The 16847-nt window shown below is 51.3% G+C and overlaps 1 protein-coding gene across 1 annotated transcript; it reads left to right on the top strand.

The window, feature by feature from the left end:
* Positions 1–280: 280 nt before the first annotated feature.
* FANCG (FA complementation group G) lies at positions 281–16332 on the top strand. The gene is made up of 14 exons (XM_054398335.1): positions 281–367; positions 530–620; positions 5697–5828; positions 6474–6667; positions 7342–7495; positions 11008–11138; positions 11472–11618; positions 12361–12521; positions 12764–12830; positions 13259–13581; positions 13712–13767; positions 13927–14064; positions 15671–15791; positions 16089–16332. The coding sequence occupies exons 1-14, from the start codon at positions 281–283 to the stop codon at positions 16204–16206; spliced, it is 1920 nt and encodes a 639-aa protein (XP_054254310.1). The 3' UTR covers positions 16207–16332.
* Positions 16333–16847: the final 515 nt, after the last annotated feature.

Raw genomic sequence — 16847 nt, 5'->3', positions numbered from 1 at the left:
CCCCGAATGGCTGGACCCCCCTCGGTGAGACCGCCATGGGTCCCCATTCCAGTGCCCTCAGCAGGAACGGTGGCTTCGCTTAGCGCTGAGGTTTGGTCTTCGCTGGCCACCATCTTTCTGGCCGTGTGGCTGGTAGTTCCGCCCATTCTCGCCACGATTGGCTGTTTTGACGGCCGTCGCTTCTGTGTCTCGCTCACCAATGGCAGCACCGGCTCTGCGGGCGCCGGCCAATCGGCGGGAGAGGAGAAGCGCGCGGGGCAGCTATGCGGCGGCCGCAGCTATGAAGCGGCGCCGCGGGGAGCATTCGGAGCCGGGCTGCCTGCAAGCCTGGGCTGCCGAGAACCGGGCCTTGGCCGGCCGCTGGCGGGTGCGATGGGTCTCCTCATTTCCTCCCTCGTTCTTCCTCGCTTCTCTCCACTTCTCTCCGTTTCCTGAGCTGTCCTGTCCGCGGCCATACTCTGTCCGTTACGGTTGCCTTGGGAATGGCGCCGCTGGGGGCCAAGCCAGTGGGTGACTATTTGCCTTGCAGGCAGCGCGGTGCTCGGGCCACGGCGAAGTTGCGGCGCAGGAAGTGCGACAGCAGCGAGACGGCTTCGGCGAGCTCCTCCTGAGGATGCGGGGTGAGTGGCAGCCCAGGCCACCCCGCCCATGCTGTACCTTCACAGAATCACAGAATGTTAGGGGTTAGAAGGGACCTCGAAAGATCATCTAGTCCAACTCCCCTGCTAGAGCAGGACGACCTAGAACGGGTCACCTAGATAGGCATCCATGTGGGTTTTGAATGTCTCCAGAGAGAGGAGAGAACGCAGCTTCTCTGCACAGACTGTTCCAGTGTTCTGTCACCCTCACAGTGAAAAAGTTTTTCCTTATGTTCACATGGAACCTACTATGCTTCATCTTGCACCCATTGCCCCTTGTCCTATCTCTGGACATCACTGAGAAGAGTCTGGCTCCATCCTGTCACTTGCCCTTCCTGTATTTATTAACATCAATGAGGTCACCCCTCAGTCTCTTCCAAGCTAAGGAGGCTCAGCTCCCTCAGCCTTTCCTCACAAGGGAGAATTTCCACTGTGTTAACCGTGTTTGTGGCCCTGTGCTGGATTCTTTCAAGCAGCTCTCTGTCCTCGAACATCGAATGGGACCCTATTCCGTATGTGGCCTCACCAGGGCAGAGTAGAGGGAGAGGAGAACCTCTGTTGACCTACTGACCACACCTTCTAATACACCCCAGGCTGCTGTTGGCCTTCTTAGCCACAAAAGCACATTGTTGGCTTGCGGTCATCCTCTTGTCCAGCAGGACTCCCAGGGCCTTTTCCCCAGAGCTGTTCTCCAGCGGATCAGCCCCCAGCCTATATTGGTAAATGAGGTTGTCCTTTTCCAGGTGTGAGACTCTACACTTGTGCCCTTGTTGTATTTCATTAAATTTCTCCCTGCCCAACTCTCCAGCCTGTCCAGGTCCTGCTGAATGGCAGCACAACCCTCTGGTGTGTCAGCCACTCCACCCAGTTTGGTGTCATCAGCAAACTTGCTGACAGTGCTCTCTGTTCTCTCATTCAGGGCATCAATCAATATATTGAACATTACCAGTCCCAGTACTAACCCCTGAGGGACTCCACTAGATACAGGCCTCCAACTAGACTCTGTCCCATTGACCACAGCTCTCTGACTTCTTCAACCAGTTCACACCCACCTCACTACCTGATCATCCAGATCACACTGCCTCAGTTTAGCTGTGAGGATGCTGTGGCAGACAGTGTCATATGCTTTACTGAAGTCACAATAAACCACATCCACTGCTCTACCGTCATCTATCCACCTGGTTATGTCTTTATAAAAGGCTATCAGGTTGGTCAAACGTGACTTCCCCTTGGTAGAACCATGCTGACTGCTCCTAATGATCCTCTTGTCCTTGATATGCCTAAGGACACTGCTGAGGATAAGTACGCCATCTCCTTGCCAGAAACTGACCAGTCTGTAGTTACCTGGGTCCTCCTTAGCCTTTTTGAAGACTGGAGTGACATTTGCCTTCCTCCAGTTGTCAGGCACCTCTCCTGTTCTCCAAGACTTACCAAAGATGATGGAGAGTGGCCTAGCAATGACTTCTGCCAGCTCCCTCAGCACCCATGGGTGTATTCCATCAGGACCCATGGATTTATGGATGTTCAGGTTGCTTAACTGATCCCTAAACAAGCCCTTATCAACCAAGACAAACTCCTCCCTTATCCTGTCTTCCTCTGGGGCCTCAGGGGTCTGGGACTCCTGAGGACAGTCTCCAGCAGTATGGACAGAGATAAAAAAGGCATTTAGTAACTCCATCTTCTTTGTGTCCTCTGTCACCAGGGCACTCACCTCACTCAGCAGTGGGCCTACATTCCCTCCAGCATTATTTTTGTCTGCAGTATATTTAAAGAAGCCCTTTCTGCTGTCCTTGACCTCTCTTGCAAGGTTAAATTTCAAGGAGGTCTTAGCTTTCTTAGTTGCCTCCCTACATCCTCTGACAACAGTCTTATATTCTTCCCAAGTGGCCAGGCCCTCCTTCCATGATCTGTAGACTCTTCTTCCACTTGAGTTTGCCCAGGAGTTCCCTGTTTAACCATGTGGGTCTTCTGTCTCCCTTTCTTGATTTCCTACCTGTTGGATGCTCTGATCCTGAGCTTGGAAGAAGTGGTCCTTGAATGTTATTCAACTATCTTGGGCCCTTTTACTTTCTATTTCCCTGTCCCATGAGAGTTCCCTTAGCAATTGCTTGGAAAGGCTGAAGTGGACCCTGATGAAGTCCAGAGTTGTGATCCTGCTTGATATTCTGTTCCTACCACACAAGATCCTGAACTCCACCATCTCATGATCACTACAGCCAAGGCGGCCCTCAACCTTCACTGCTTCAACCAGACCCCTCCTTGTTAGTGAGTATAAGATCCAGCAGCACTCCCCTCCTAGTTGGCTCATCCACCATTTGCATCAAGAAGTTGTCATCAAAGCACTGGAGGAACTTCCTGGACTGTGGCTGGCTGGCTGAGTAGGCCTTCCTGCATTTATCTGGGTAGTTAAAATCACTCATAAGAACCAGGGCCTATGATTGTGAGGCTGCTGTCAGCTGCTTGTAGAAGGCCTCATCAGCTTCCTCATCCTGATCAGGTGGTCTGTAATAAACACCCACAACAGTGTCATTCATGCTGGCCTGCCCCTTAATTTGCACCCACAAACTCTCAACTCACACCTCATCTCAATACATTCCTGTTGATCTCTCATGTAAAGAGCAACTCCACTACCTCACTTTATTGACCTGTCTTTCCCAAAAAGAACACAGCCATCCGTGACCACATTCCAGTCATGTGAGCTGTCCCACCATGTCTCTGTAACTGCCACCAGCTCATAACCCCTTGGCCACACATGGATTTCTAACTCCTCCTGTTTGTTCCCCCTGCTGCGTGCGTTGGTGCACAAGCGTTGCAGGGAGTGAGCAGAGCATGCCAATTCTGCCCTGGTGGGGTGGGAGGCCTTCTGGTCTTCATTAATACTAGAACACTGCCCCACTGGTGTAAACCCAGCTGCAACCCCATCCCTCTTCAAGTCTGTTATAAGTCTTGCTCCCACTCTTGTCTGAGACCCAAAACACAGGGGTGTGGAATTGCTGGTTCTTGGGCACTGATATTTACTGAGCTCCCAGCTCCAGTATCCCAGTGCTGGAAACAAACTTGTGAATCACAGAATGGTTCAGGTTGGAAAAGACCTCCAAAAATCATCTATTCCAACCCCCCTGCAGTGAACAGGGACATCTTCCACTAGATCAGGTTGCTCAGAGCCTTGTTGAACCTGACCTTGAATATCTCCAGGGATGGGGCCTCAGCTACCTCCCTGGGAACACTGTTCCAGTGTTCCACCACCCTCATGGTAAAGAACTTGTTCCTAACATCCAATCTAAATCCACCCTTCTTCAATTTAAAACCATTGCCCCTTGTCCTATCCCTTTGTAAACAGTCCCTCTGCAGTCTTCCTGTAAGTTCCCTTCAGGTACTGGAAGGCTGAATCCTTCTCCAGGCTGAAAAACCCCAGCTTCAGCCTTCTGATCATCTCTGTGGCCCTCCTCTGGACCTGCTCTGTCAGGTCCCTGTCCTTCCTGTATTGAGGGCTCCAGAGGTGGATGCAGTACTCCAGGTGAGGTCTCACCAGAGCAGAGTGAAATGGCAGGATCACCTCTCTCCATCTATGGGCATGCTGCTTGTGACCCAGCCCAGGATGTGATTTGCCTTCTGGGCTGTAAGGACACGTTCTTTGCTCATGTCCAGCTTCTCATCCACCAGCCCTCCCAAGTCCTTTTTTCTGGAGAGCTGCTCTCAGTTTCATCATCCCCCAGCCTGCATTGATACCTAGGGTTGCCCTGACCTAGGTGCAGGACCGTGCACTTTGTCTTATTGAACCACATGAGATTCTCTTCAGCCCACCTCTCCAGCCTTTCCAGGTCCCTCTGGATAGCATTCCACCCTTCAGAGTAATCTACCACACCACTCAGCTTGGTTTCATCTGCAGACTTGCTGAGGGTGCACTCAGTCTCACTGTCTGTGTCATTATGAAGATATTGAACAGCACTGGTCCCAGTATGGACCTCTGAGTGACTCCACTTGTCACCTGTCTCTGTCTGGACATTGAGCTGTTGACCCTTTGCATGCAATCATCCAACCAACTGCTCGTTTACTGTACAGTCCACCCATCAAATCCTTATCTCTCCAGTTTTAGAGAGAAGGATGTTTTGAGAGACTATGTCAAGGGTTTTTAATAGAAGTCGAGACAGATGGCATCTGTTGGTCTTCCTTTCTCCACTGATGTAGTTACACCATCATAAAGAGCCAATAGGCTGGTCAGGCAGGACTTGTCCTCGATGAAGCCATCTGTCTGTCTTCAATCAACTCCTGTATCCTCCATGTGTTTCGGTATAGCTCCAGGAGGATCTGTTCCATGTTCTTCCCAGGCACAGAGGTGAGGCTGACAAGTTGGTCGTTTCCAGTGTCCTCTTTTTTACCCTTTTTATAGAGGGGTGCAATGTTTCCCCTCTTCCAGTCTCCAGGGACTTCACCTGCCTGCAAATATTATGGAGAGTGGCCTGGCAATGACATCAGCCAGTTTCTTCAGAACTCTGGGATGCATCTTACTGGGATGACATGGGATGACATGTTTCTTGCTGGCCTAATCTGAATTGGGCCTGCAATGGGATTAAGGCCCAGCCCTAACCTCTGCCAAATCTTGCTGGGGGATGTGGGCAAAGCTTTGGGGTTTCTGTAAAAAGTGAGGCAAACTTTGTCATGGGAAGATGGGAAAGAGGCTTTCTGCCATGACTGTGGTTTAGAGGAAGCCTGATGTGAGGGAAGGGAAGAGAGATACCAGCATGAGAAATCTGTGCAGAAGGGTGGATGTGCATTGAAGAAGGTAGGCTATTGATGCTTTTGGGGAGAGCTGAAAAGTCTTGGTCCTGGAGGACTGCCGCACCTGGATAACTATGGAATGGATGTCTAAAGTAGTGTTGGCAGCTACAGGAGTGACACCTGCTGTCTCTCTAGGTACTGTAATTTCCAAGCTGTTAAATCTCACAACAACAACAAAATACTTGGCACTTCTGCTGTCACAAAGCTGGATCATGACACCTTACTGTAGATGGTTGTTGATTTTTTCCTAGCAATTTCATGTTTTTGTTGGGTTGACAGGGCTGCCACCTGCTCTCCCCACCCTGCCTCTGGAGCTTACCATACTCTACAACTTCCTGCTTTTTACTGTGGGAGCATCTGATTCTGCTGTCGAAGGAGAAGCAGAAGGAATACGCCAGGGGCTCCTCAGGGGTAAGGAGATCATTCTCTGTATGGGAGGTCCTCAGCATGAGGAGAGCATTCTCTGGGCTTTGGAGATGTGCAGGGACTGGAGCTGGGGGAGGGCTGTGAGCAAGGAAACCTACCTCTGCTAGGAAGGGCAGAAGGTAGCATGGCAATCTGCATCTGCCTGTTGCAGTCTACAGGGACGGGCCAGAGGCTTTAATGGAAGTGAGACTTCTCAAGGCATAAGGTGCCAAGTATCTAGAAAACTTTAATGACAGTAGAAAAATGAGCGTTTTCTGTAATTATGGTGCACTGGCTGCAGTTTAAACTCAGTAAAACGGGCTCCAGGCCAGATAGAGATCTGCAGTGTTGGCACATGTCTGCCAGGAGGCAAGTAACCTCAGAAAACTGGGCAGAGCTGGAGTTGTACCATGGACCAACAACCATGTATTGCCTCCTAAGAGTGTCACTGTTAACTTTTCTGAGAGCTTGGTTTCCATGCTGCTGAGGCCAGGCCGACCCTATAACCCCAATCCCTCCCTCTAACCCCATTCCCTCCCTTGCTACAAGGAGCTTGTGCTTGCTTGAGGCTTTCTTTCCCTCTTGGGACTGTATCTGTTATGTGGCAGCAACCTATTGTCTCATGGCTGCATTTTTTTTGTTTATTTTCAGTTCTGGAGGCTTGTGGGAACTGCGGGCAGGGTCTTAGCACTGAGGAGCTGTGGCAGAAGGTGCTGCAGGAGGTAACTGTGGAGGAGCTGCAAGCACCTCTGCATCGACTAGGGGCCTTGCAAGCAGCACGGTGGATGTCAGCCAGCCGCCTGAGTAGCACCACCCTCCTCATCCGGCTCCTGAGCCATGCTGAGGTAACCGGGCATGGGTGGGTGCCGTGCAGCTCCTGGTTACTTGCACTGGAGCATCCACGTAGTTATCAATACCTGCAGGTTTGCTAAAGGAGGCAGAGCTGGTATAAATACTGTTTGTCATAAACCCCACTCTGCAAAATGTTGGTGTGGCATTTGGGGACCATCAGTGCTGCCTGGTCATCCCAGTAACCCTTTCCCTGACATCCCAGCACAGCCTAATGACCCTGAGTGTGTTAATGAGCCCCAGAATATCTCCTGCCTGTTAGGGCCATGGACCTCAAGGCACTAATCAGGAGATTTGGGCAGGCTGGAAGCAGGGCAGCATGTAGTCTTGCAGCTTCTGTAGGAAGCAAGCTGCAAGCAGTGTGCTGTAGAGGAAGCTTCCCTGTTGATTGTGAGGCTGCTGAGGAGTCCCACCGTTTCAGATGCCCTCCAACAGCGCTCAGATCTTCCTTGATTCAATCCCCTCGAGATGCACCCTGGTGGGGAGGTGCTACCCTGGGCCAGGCAGGTGTCACTACAGCGAGACTGTCAGCATTGAAGTGAGGAGGTGGTAGGACATTGGTGCCAGCATACAGAGCACTGTTGAAGGTTTTGATGAGACCTGTCTTTCTCTCTACCTTGTAATCAGTGTTTCCTGCTTCCCTTGCCTTGTCTCCTCTGTGGATTTGCAGGACCTGGGAAGAGCTCACTGCAGCGAGGGGGAGAATGAACTCCTCTCCCTGCTCAAGGCATGGCAACTACCTGCTGAGGAGACCTCCCTGCCCCTTATACAGAGAACTGAGGACTTGAAAGAGATGCTCTGCACCACAGCAGCATTCCTGCAAGGTTTGTGTGGAGGGCATGCTCATGCCAGCACACCTTCCCACTGCTCCCCTGTCTCTGGACCCCAGCTGTCTGCTCTCATCCTTGTTTCTCTTCCCCAAAAGAACAGCCCTTGGGGTTTCCAGGGCTGTTCCTTTGGAAGAGGGCCTGGGCTGAACCTCTAGGGCTCAGTTTTGCCATTTGCTATCCAAAGAGTTTCTCTGCATTTTTACTCAGCTATATCTTCCTCTGCATTGTCACAGGGTTCCTCTGCCTGTCTGTGGCTATAGGTAGGTGTCTGGGTCCTTCAGTGACCTTGTAAAAAGCTGGCAGGTTACTTAGGAGGATTTTTGTTTCTTTGATCTTCTGGCACCTGCCTTGTTGCAAGTGCATTGTTCCTGTCGGATTTCAGTGCTGCAGGAGCCATGCAAAGCTGGTGTGCATCTTTGTAGCCTGGTGCCACAGCAGGTGATTGATCTCATCTGACTGCTGCATTCTGACTAGTGGTTTTCTTTTGATGTCTTGCTAACTCCAGCAGCTCTGGGGACAGCCAGCAATGCCTCGTTGTGCTCAGGCTGATGCAGGACATTCATGCAAGGAGGAAGGGCAGGAGCTCCTGTCCACAGATCTCTCAAAAACTTTTAGGGTGGTGATAACACTTCCAGTGGGGATGTGGCGGATGTGAATGGGATGTAGGCATGACAGAGTGGTTTCAAAAGGGAAGCCTGAAATAAGGATTGGAAAAAAAAGAGAAAATGCCATTTGTGATCAATATGCTAAACAGTCCCAGCTCCCTCAGCCTCTCCTCATAGGGCTTGTGCTCAAGGCCTCTCACCAGCCTCGTTGTCCTTCTCTGGACATGCTCCAGCAATTCAACATCTTTCCTAAACTGAGGGGCCCAGAACTGGACACAGTACTCAAGGTGTGGCCTAACCAGTGCTGTGTACAGGGGTACAATTACCTCCCTGCTCCTGCTGGCCACACTATTCCTGATGCAGGCCAGGATGCCATTGGCTCTCTTGGCCACCTGGGCACACTGCTGGCTCATGTTCAGGCGGCTGTCAACCAGTACCCCCAGGTCCCTTTCTGCCTGGCTGCTCTCCAGCCACTCTGACCCCAGCCTGTAGCTCTGCATGGGGTTGTTGTGGCCGAAGTGCAGCACCTGGCACTTGGATTTGTTGAATGCCATCCTGTTGGACTCTGCCCATCTGTCCAGCCTGTCAAGGTCCCTCTGCAGAGCCCTTCTACCCTCTAACAGATCAACACCTGCTCCCAGCTTGGTGTCATCTGCAAATTTACTGATGATGGACTCAATCCCCTCAACCAGATCATCAATAAAGATATTGAACAGGATGGGGCCCAACACTGATCCCTGGGGGACACCACTAGTGACAGGCTGCCAGCTGGATGTGGCACCATTCACCACCACTCTCTGGGCTTGGCCCTCCAGCCAGTTCCTAACCCAGCGCAGAGTGCTGCTGTCCAAGCCACAGGCTGACAGCTTGGCCAGGAGTTTGCTGTGGGGGACAGTGTCAAAGGCCTTGCTGAAGTCCAGGTAGACTACATCCACAGCCTTTCCTACGTCCACCAGGCAGGTCACCTGATCATAGAAGGAGATCAGGTTGGTGAGGCAGGACCTGCCCTTCCTAAATCCATGTTGGCTGGGCCTGATTCCTTGGCCATCCTTCAGGTATGCAGTGATTGCCCCCAAGACAATCTGCTCCATGATTTTCCCTGGCACTGAGGTCAGGCTGACAGGCCTGCAGTTCCCAGGTTCTTCTGTCCGTCCCTTCTTGTGGATGGGTGTCACATTGGCCAGTTTCCAGTCTTCTGGGACCTCTCCGGTGAGCCAGGACTGGTGGAAAATGATGGAGAGAGGCTTGGCCAGCTCATCTGCCAGCTCTTTCAGCAGCCTAGGATGAATCCCATCAGGTCCCATGGACTTGTGAATATCCAAGTGACTCAACAAGTCTCGAATTAATTCCACATGGATTTCAGGAGTACAACACTGCTCCTTGACCCCATCAACCAGCTCAGGAGGCCAGTTATCCTGAAGTCCTCCTGCCTTACTGTTGAAAATGGAGGCAAAGAAGGTATTTAGAATCTCAGCCTTCTCCTCATCCTTAGTTACAATGTTACCCTCCACGTCCAATAAAGAGTGGAGGCTCCTCTTGCCCCTCTTTTTAGCATTAATATATTTATAAAAATGCTTTTTGTTGTCCTTCATGGAAGCGGCCAGTTTAATTTCTAACTGTGCTTTTGCCTCTCTAATTTTTCTTCTACATGATCTAGCAACATCCTTAAACATATCACTAGTTGCCTCCCCCCCTTTCCAAACCCTCTTTTTTTCCCTTAAATCCTTCAGGAGCTGCTTGCTCATCCAGGCCGGTCGTCTTCCCCGCCGGCTCGTCTTACGGCATGTGGGAACTGCCAGTTCCTGTGCCTTTAAGAGCTCCTGTTTGAAGTAGGTCCATCCATCCTGGATCCCTTTCTTCTTAAGGGCTGTTACCCAGGGAACTTTCTGAATAAGTTGCCTGAACAACCTGAAGTTTGCCCTCCGAAAGTCCAAAGTGAGGGTTCTGTTACTGCTCCTCCCTATTTCCCTGCATATTGAAAACTCCACTATCTCATGGTCACTGCACCCCAGACAGCCTCCAACCATCACATCTCCCACCAGCCCTTCTCTATTTGAGAACAGCAGATCAAGCAGAGCCTTACCCCTGGTATGTTCACCTAAGAGCTGCATCAGGAAGTTGTCATCCATGCACTCTAGGAACCTTCTGGACTGTCTCCTCTCTGCTGAATTAAGTTCCCAGCAGATGTCTGGTAGGTTAAAATCCCCCACAAGGACAAGGTCTGATGATCTTGAGACAGCTTCCAGCTGCTTATAGAATATCTCATCGGCCTCCTCGTCCTGGTTGGGTGGTCTATAACAGACTCCAACCAGGATGTCAGTTTTGTGCAGCCTCCCTCTGATTTTAACCCATAAGCATTCAATCCTTTCATCTGCAACCTCAAGTTCTGAGGCATCAAAGGATTCCCTAATATACAGGGCCACCCCTCCTCCTCTTCTCCCTTGCCTGTCTCTCCTAAAGAGTTTACAACCCCCCAGTGCAGTACTCCAATTGTGAGAATCATCCCACCACGTTTCTGTGATGGCAGATGTCCCACATGTGCTGAAAAAAGTCTGTCATTCTGCGTTTGCTTACCCATACATACTGCTGTCACTATGGAGGAATGCACAGGTGGTCCTGCCCAGCACCTACCTGTGCTCTTGTTCTGGGCCAAGGCGGATGTCTCCATCTTTGGGCTTGGAAGCTGTTATTATTTCTGCTAGATGTTTCCATTGTGTGGCTTGTTCTTTCGAAACACCATCAAACCAAAGCTAGAACCTTGATGCCGTCCTGCTGTGTATTGCTGGGTGTGGAGGGCATCAGGCAGGTCCCTATGGCACTGGGAAGAAGAGGGATGTGTGCTTGGACACCAGGTAGGGAGTAAAGGGGAGCCACAGAGCTGAGATGCTGGATCTCTCCCAGGCCTGCAGGAGCTGGATGCTGGGAACTTCTCCACTGCCCTCTCCCTCCTTCAGGAGGCTGCAGAAGGATTTTGCACCAAGAAGGTCCTGGCCCAGATTTACACCTGCCTTGGCTGCTGCGCTCAGCGAATGGTAATGGCTGGGTCAGGGAGGAGAAATGCAAACTAGAGCAGGGTGGGGAGGCTTGGACTGACATTCACACTGTCTTTGTGTGGTCCTAGGCTGTTGCAGGAAGGTGAGGTCTTGAGCAGAAGTTGCCCTTGTGCCCCAGACTCCTTGGACAGCTGCAAAATCTGTCCAGGGATTTTGGCTGAGGGTCACTGCAGAGAGGGTTGCCTTGGGCTAAAGTGCTGCCCTTCCTTATTGGGGATTGCTGGGGAAGCAGAGCATGGATCTGGATTCCACTGAACAGTAAAGATATCAGCAAGATGTCCTTGCAATATGGACCTCTTTCCATCTAACTAGGGCAAGCCTCAGACAGCCCTTCAGCACCTGAAACGGGCCCTCCAGGTAGACTTCCAGTGCCTTCCTGCCCTGTTCCATGCAGCAGCGGTGTACCATGAGCTGGGGGAGACTGATGTGGAGCTGCAGGCCCTGGCTCTGCTCTATGAGGTTTGTCTGTTTCCCATAGTTCTGAGTTGATTTTTGCCCAGCAGAACCTGCCCAGACCTTCAAGCAGGCTCCTGCCCTGTGGAAGGCTGTTTGACTCTGGAGGGACTCCCAAAGATTACAGTGACTCAGCCACTGCCTGCAGCAGTGAGCAAGGAGAAGCTCAGTGAGATCTGAAATGCCTGCTCAGCAGCTGGCAGTTGGATGTGGCAAGACCTCTGGGTCCCAGTTCATATTCTTAGTGACCTGGGAGAGGAGGCAGACTGGAGCTGTGAGTGAGTGCACACAAGCAGTAGCAACCTTGGTCTGTCTGGGAGGAGCAGGTCACAACAGTAGACACTGAGCTAACTCTTTGAAATCTGTAAGGTACAAGCACAGCAATGGGGAGGGCTCTCTCTTGTTACAAATGAGATCCAGTCTAACTAGGTCTGTGGCTGCAATGGGAGATAGTGTTCCAGACACCTCAGAGCACCTTGAACTACAAACCTGAGGTAATCTGGGTGATCTTGCAAATCTTCTGATGCTGTTGGGAGATCAGAAGTCTGCCTATCCTTGTGTGATCCTGGTTGCTTTTCCTGGAAGCAGCTGGGCTGTAGCAAGTGAGAACAGTATTGCTGTGCTTATGAAGTGCAGCATTTCTGCCCATCTGCATGTATCCCCAAATGCCAGAAGTGGCAAGAGACTGCAGCTGCTTGGGGCTTGACCATCACTGTGTTCACCATATTTTCTGTTCCTGTTTTCACAGGCTTTGGTAAAAAAAACTCCAGCAGCTGCTTCCTCTAGTCAGTGTTCCCTAATCCAAATGGAGCTTCTTGTCCACACACCAGTTCTAGCTTCTCTGCTTTGCCATCACTACCCCTCTGAAGTGAAATACCTGCTGGCACAGCGGTGTCTGCAGGATGGGAGGTAACAGCCCCACTGGTCTGCTTGCAATGTGCTGCTTGTTTGGGCTCTGCAGTTTCTTTTGTGCTCCTGGTAACTATCCAGTCAGTCCTGCTGTTGTAGGTCTGCTCAAAGCACGAATATGGCAACCAGAATGAGTGTGGTAGAGGGAGAGCCTGTCGGCTGGTGATCCAAGTTCCACTTGGCTGCCGGCACTTCTTGGAGTCCCTCTGCTCCTTCCAGCACATGTCCTGTCCTTGCTGCAGGGTGACTGATGCAGTGGAACATTACCTGGATCTTCTGGCCCTGCTTCAGGAGGGACTGCAGCAGCAGGTGGGTGTTGTAGTGCAAGCACTCCCTTGGTGACTTGGTAGATGCGGTTTGGGTCCTCATTCCAAGGCCTGGGCCCAGACATCACCCCTGAACTCCAGAATTCAGTGTCAAGTTTGAGATGTGAAGGAAATGAAGTGGAAACTGGAATCTCTGCCATGTGGCATGTCTGCTGTTGGGTTTACACTAGAGACCACTTGCCTCTGCTCTTTGGACAAACTGCTTCCCTTTCCCTGTGGGGAGCAGCTGTCAGCCTGGTTTTGGAGTAGGGCTTTGCCACCTTGACTCTGCTGAGCTAGCAGTGCTTCATGGCTTCTGCAGCCTCCAGCAGGCTCCTGTGTCTGGGAGTGGGCCTAAGTTCCAGGTTCCCAGTAAGCACAGAGTGCTCTGCAGTTCTGTGACTGAGTACTGCCATTGGTTTTGCTCCCCAGGTGCCCCTAGCTGGTAGCTCGGGTTTGCCCAGGATTCCTGAGGTATTCCTGGAAGCAGCATCTGCCTTGGAGCAGGCTGGGAGGCACCAGGACGTCATAACAATGTGCGAGGAGGTTATCAGCCGGACAGCTGACCTGATCCCAAGGATGCTTCGACTGGAGGACATGATGGAGCAGACTGAGTGCCCATCACCAGAGGCAGGACTGTCCCAAAAGAAGGAGAGTTTGCGCTGTCTTGCCTGGAGAGCTGCTGGATTCCTGCAGCAGGGCTGGGCATGGGCCAATCTGGGCGAGAACAAGGAGGCCATAACACAATTCAGCAGGTGACAAAGCCTTACTGGGAGAAGGGGCATCCTCCTCAGCAGGCAGCAGTGGCTGGCAGAGGCTGACAACTTCCAGCTGGCTTCCCAGCCCAGAAGTGGCACCAGAGCTCCTCTGTCCTTCTGCCTGCAGGGGCCTTGGTGATCTCTTGCAAGTCCGGCTTTCTGGGTCTGGCATTGAACCAACAGGTAGGACACTGCACAGCTGGGACTTGTGCATGGCAGTGCTTGGCAGTGGTGGGTACTGGAGCTGCCTGTTAGCTGCCTGCTAATGTAGCTCAGTCTGATGGGACGAGGGAGGGAATGCCTGGAGGATGCTGCTTCCAGGTGTGTGTGTCTGTCTGCCAGAGAATCTCCTGCCAGAAGTGGAGGTGCTCCAGGAGATCAGGTTGTTCGCTCTCATCGGGCGAGGTGTGCAATTCCTGGAGCTGGGGAAGCACAAGGAAGCCTTGTTGGATTTCCAGCATAGTTTGCAGATCTCTCCAGGTAAGAGTCTCATTTTGGTGAGTAACAGAAGGGATTTCCACAAATTTGTCCTGGGCAGCTTTTCTGTCATTGGCAGAAATAGAAAAAAATCAACAACTAAGACTGTTCAGTAGGTATTCTTTAATAATTCAGGTCCAGTGCTAGACAAAGCACTGGACACACGGGAGGTTTCCCCCTCCAAATGTGTGTGTCTGAACACAAGTTTTGCAGAGTTAATATACAGTTAGCTACTACATACTCATGCTATTTCCTACTCATTTACATTCAGCTCCTCCCATCCACACACAGTGTCTCCTGGTAGTGGGCTTGGGAGGGTCTTCCTCTTAGTTGCATTTTTCATCTCCATGTATGCTCTTTTGGTTGTTTTTTCCTGTTCTGCTCACATCTGCAGGAACAAGTTGGTCTATCCCTGGCCTGATTCCCTTTGTCTATACATTGTTTTAGATAAGCATTCCACAGATTTACCTTCATCTAAACATTACATTGTTGTTTGACAGCTTTCTTCCTGCAGGGTAAGCAGGCCTCGAGCTTCTAAATACAAAGTCCAAGATCCTTGCCTGGAAGCATTCCTGTGTGGACGACCCTAGGTGATCCTGCTTTGGCAGGGGTTTGGACTTGATGATCTCTGGAGGTCCCTTCCAACCTCTAACGTTCTATGATTCTATAATTCTATGATTCTTTCAATTCACAAATTAGAAGCACATCATGATATATGGGCATCCTGTCCCTCAAACTTCCTGGTTTCCATACATTCATTTAGTTCCTATTATTCTGGCTTCCATACATTGATTTACAATAGGTAAATGTACAATTATTCTAAACATGTTAATACAAAACAGATTAATATAAAAACTCTCCTTTAGGTCTTATACTTCAGACCACACTTAAGATTTCAAGAATTACAGTAGAGTTACTAGCAAAGTCAAATACCTGAGATGATTCCTTGGAGAAGCAGAGCAAGAAGAGGATATCAGAACCCTGCTCACAACCTGTGCTCTGAGAGAGCCTGAAAATTTTTCCTCTTCCTGCCCAAACCCCAGCCTGGTAAAGCCAGCACTCTTACAGACAGGGTCTGCTTTGCCACAACAGAGGAGCTGGAGTCTTGTTTCATCCTTGAAAGCATGTTCATGCCTGGTAGTTCAGTGGCTAGGTATGGATGCTGCCATGGTAAAGGGACAGGGAGGCATACATATCCCAAGCGCAGCTGAGCTGCTCTCAGGGGTTATTTCCCCTGTTCAGTGCTCCAGCCATGCTGATGTGCTGCAGGGCTGTGAGTTTTGCCAAGAGTTTTGTCAAACCTGCTAGTTCAAGGCCTGACTGCAGCTCTCTCCCTTTTGGGATGCAGACCTGCCTGCAAGGAGAACAAAACCCACATTCAGACAGAGGCATAGCTGCCTGTGCTCCAGGGCTGATGCCATCTGCCTTGGCTGCCAGCCCCAGGGTTAATTAGACCCTGTGAAGTAGCTGGGACATCTTCCTCCCTTCATCTCTCCTTGCTCACCTTCCTTGTCTGGCTTCTGAGTTTTGCAATGCCCTACAACTCACAGAAGTGCTGGGAACCTGCTTCTCCTGGGCTAACGGCTGAATCCTCCTTTGTGTCTTGCAGGTGACCCAGCTGCTGCCACCTACCTGGTGCAAGCCTTATGGAAACTGAACCGCAAGCAGGAGGCAGCCACTCACTGGCAGAAGTTCTCCCAGAGCTCCTCTGTTCAGGATGGGAAGGGAAGGTGCGTAGAAGGATGTGTGGGAATCTCAGCTGACCACACACAAGAGCTCCAGCTACAAAGCCTGTTTCAAGCTGATGTGTCTGATGAGCTTGCCCCCATATCTTGTCTTGAGGGACAGTAGGCTATGGCTCTGCAGGGACTCTAGGGTATCAAAAAGTTGACCTGGTGGCAAGGGAGGATGGGGACATGGGAGAAAGCTGGGCATTCTGTGCAGCACAGGGGTTGCCCACTTCCTAGTGAGACCACTTTGATGCAGTACTACTGTCCCTGCTGCTGCCATGCTCCCTTCTCTTTCAGGCCCTGCCCTTTGTACCTGGTGTCCTGTCGGAAGCAGGTGATGTTCCCACAGAGAGAATCCCTTGCCAGAAGTGTGCAAGATTTCCTCAGGACCACAGGCCAGGGCCCCGCAAGCTAACCCTGTCAGTCTCCCAAACCCCTCCTGCTGAAGTTTCCCTGCATGAAACTTTGAAGGACTCCTCTTAGGCCTGTGCAGTAAAGGTGGATTCCAAAGGGCTGAAGTAGAGACCATCTCCTTTCCTAATAAAAGCCTCGGCTGTGTGTAAATTTTTCTGCGCCCTTTTCTCAAAGTAAACTTTTGTAGTCGTGACCTTGACACTTCCGTGGGCTCACAGGCCTTGCCCTGGGTGAGTGGGAGGAATCTCGTGGGGGATGCAGGAACGGCAGCTTGCAAGGTGGGTGTCGGTCATTCCGACCCTGACAGCCAACCGAGCAAAAGAACACCAGCCGAAACCATACATAAATAGGAAGAAAGGGAGAGAGAGGGTGGAGAGAACGGCCCAGGTCTCGCACGCAGCCCTTCGCCCGAGCGAGACAAGCCCTCCGGAGCGCCGATACTTGTGCCGAGCCGCCCCAGACCCGCAGCATTGTCCTCGCCGCCCTTCTGATTGGCAGTTCCTGCACCGCCCATTTCCTTTTCCTCGTACGCTAGCCAATCGGGATGCAGCACTATTTCGGGGAGCCGACGGGGAGGAACTTCCTGTTGGTGAATTTTTGCCATTGGCTGTTCGGGCCGTGTTGCCCGGTAGAACAGGGACG

Source organism: Indicator indicator, assembly GCF_027791375.1.
Source record: "Indicator indicator isolate 239-I01 chromosome Z unlocalized genomic scaffold, UM_Iind_1.1 iindZ_random_scaffold_45, whole genome shotgun sequence".
NCBI classification, from domain to species: Eukaryota; Metazoa; Chordata; class Aves; order Piciformes; family Indicatoridae; genus Indicator; species Indicator indicator.
The sequence above is the reverse complement of the archived record's forward strand: the minus strand, read 5'-3'. Positions and strand labels throughout refer to the sequence as shown.

Coding starts and splice junctions, on each gene's coding strand:
- FANCG (XM_054398335.1), top strand. CDS start 281: ATGAAGCGGCGCCGCGGGGAGCATTCGGAGCCGGGCTGCCTGCAAGCC. Junction 12,522..12,763: donor CGGTGTCTGCAGGATGGGAG/GTAACAGCCCCA, acceptor TCCTTGCTGCAG/GGTGACTGATGCAGTGGAAC. Junction 14,065..15,670: donor TAGTTTGCAGATCTCTCCAG/GTAAGAGTCTCA, acceptor TGTGTCTTGCAG/GTGACCCAGCTGCTGCCACC.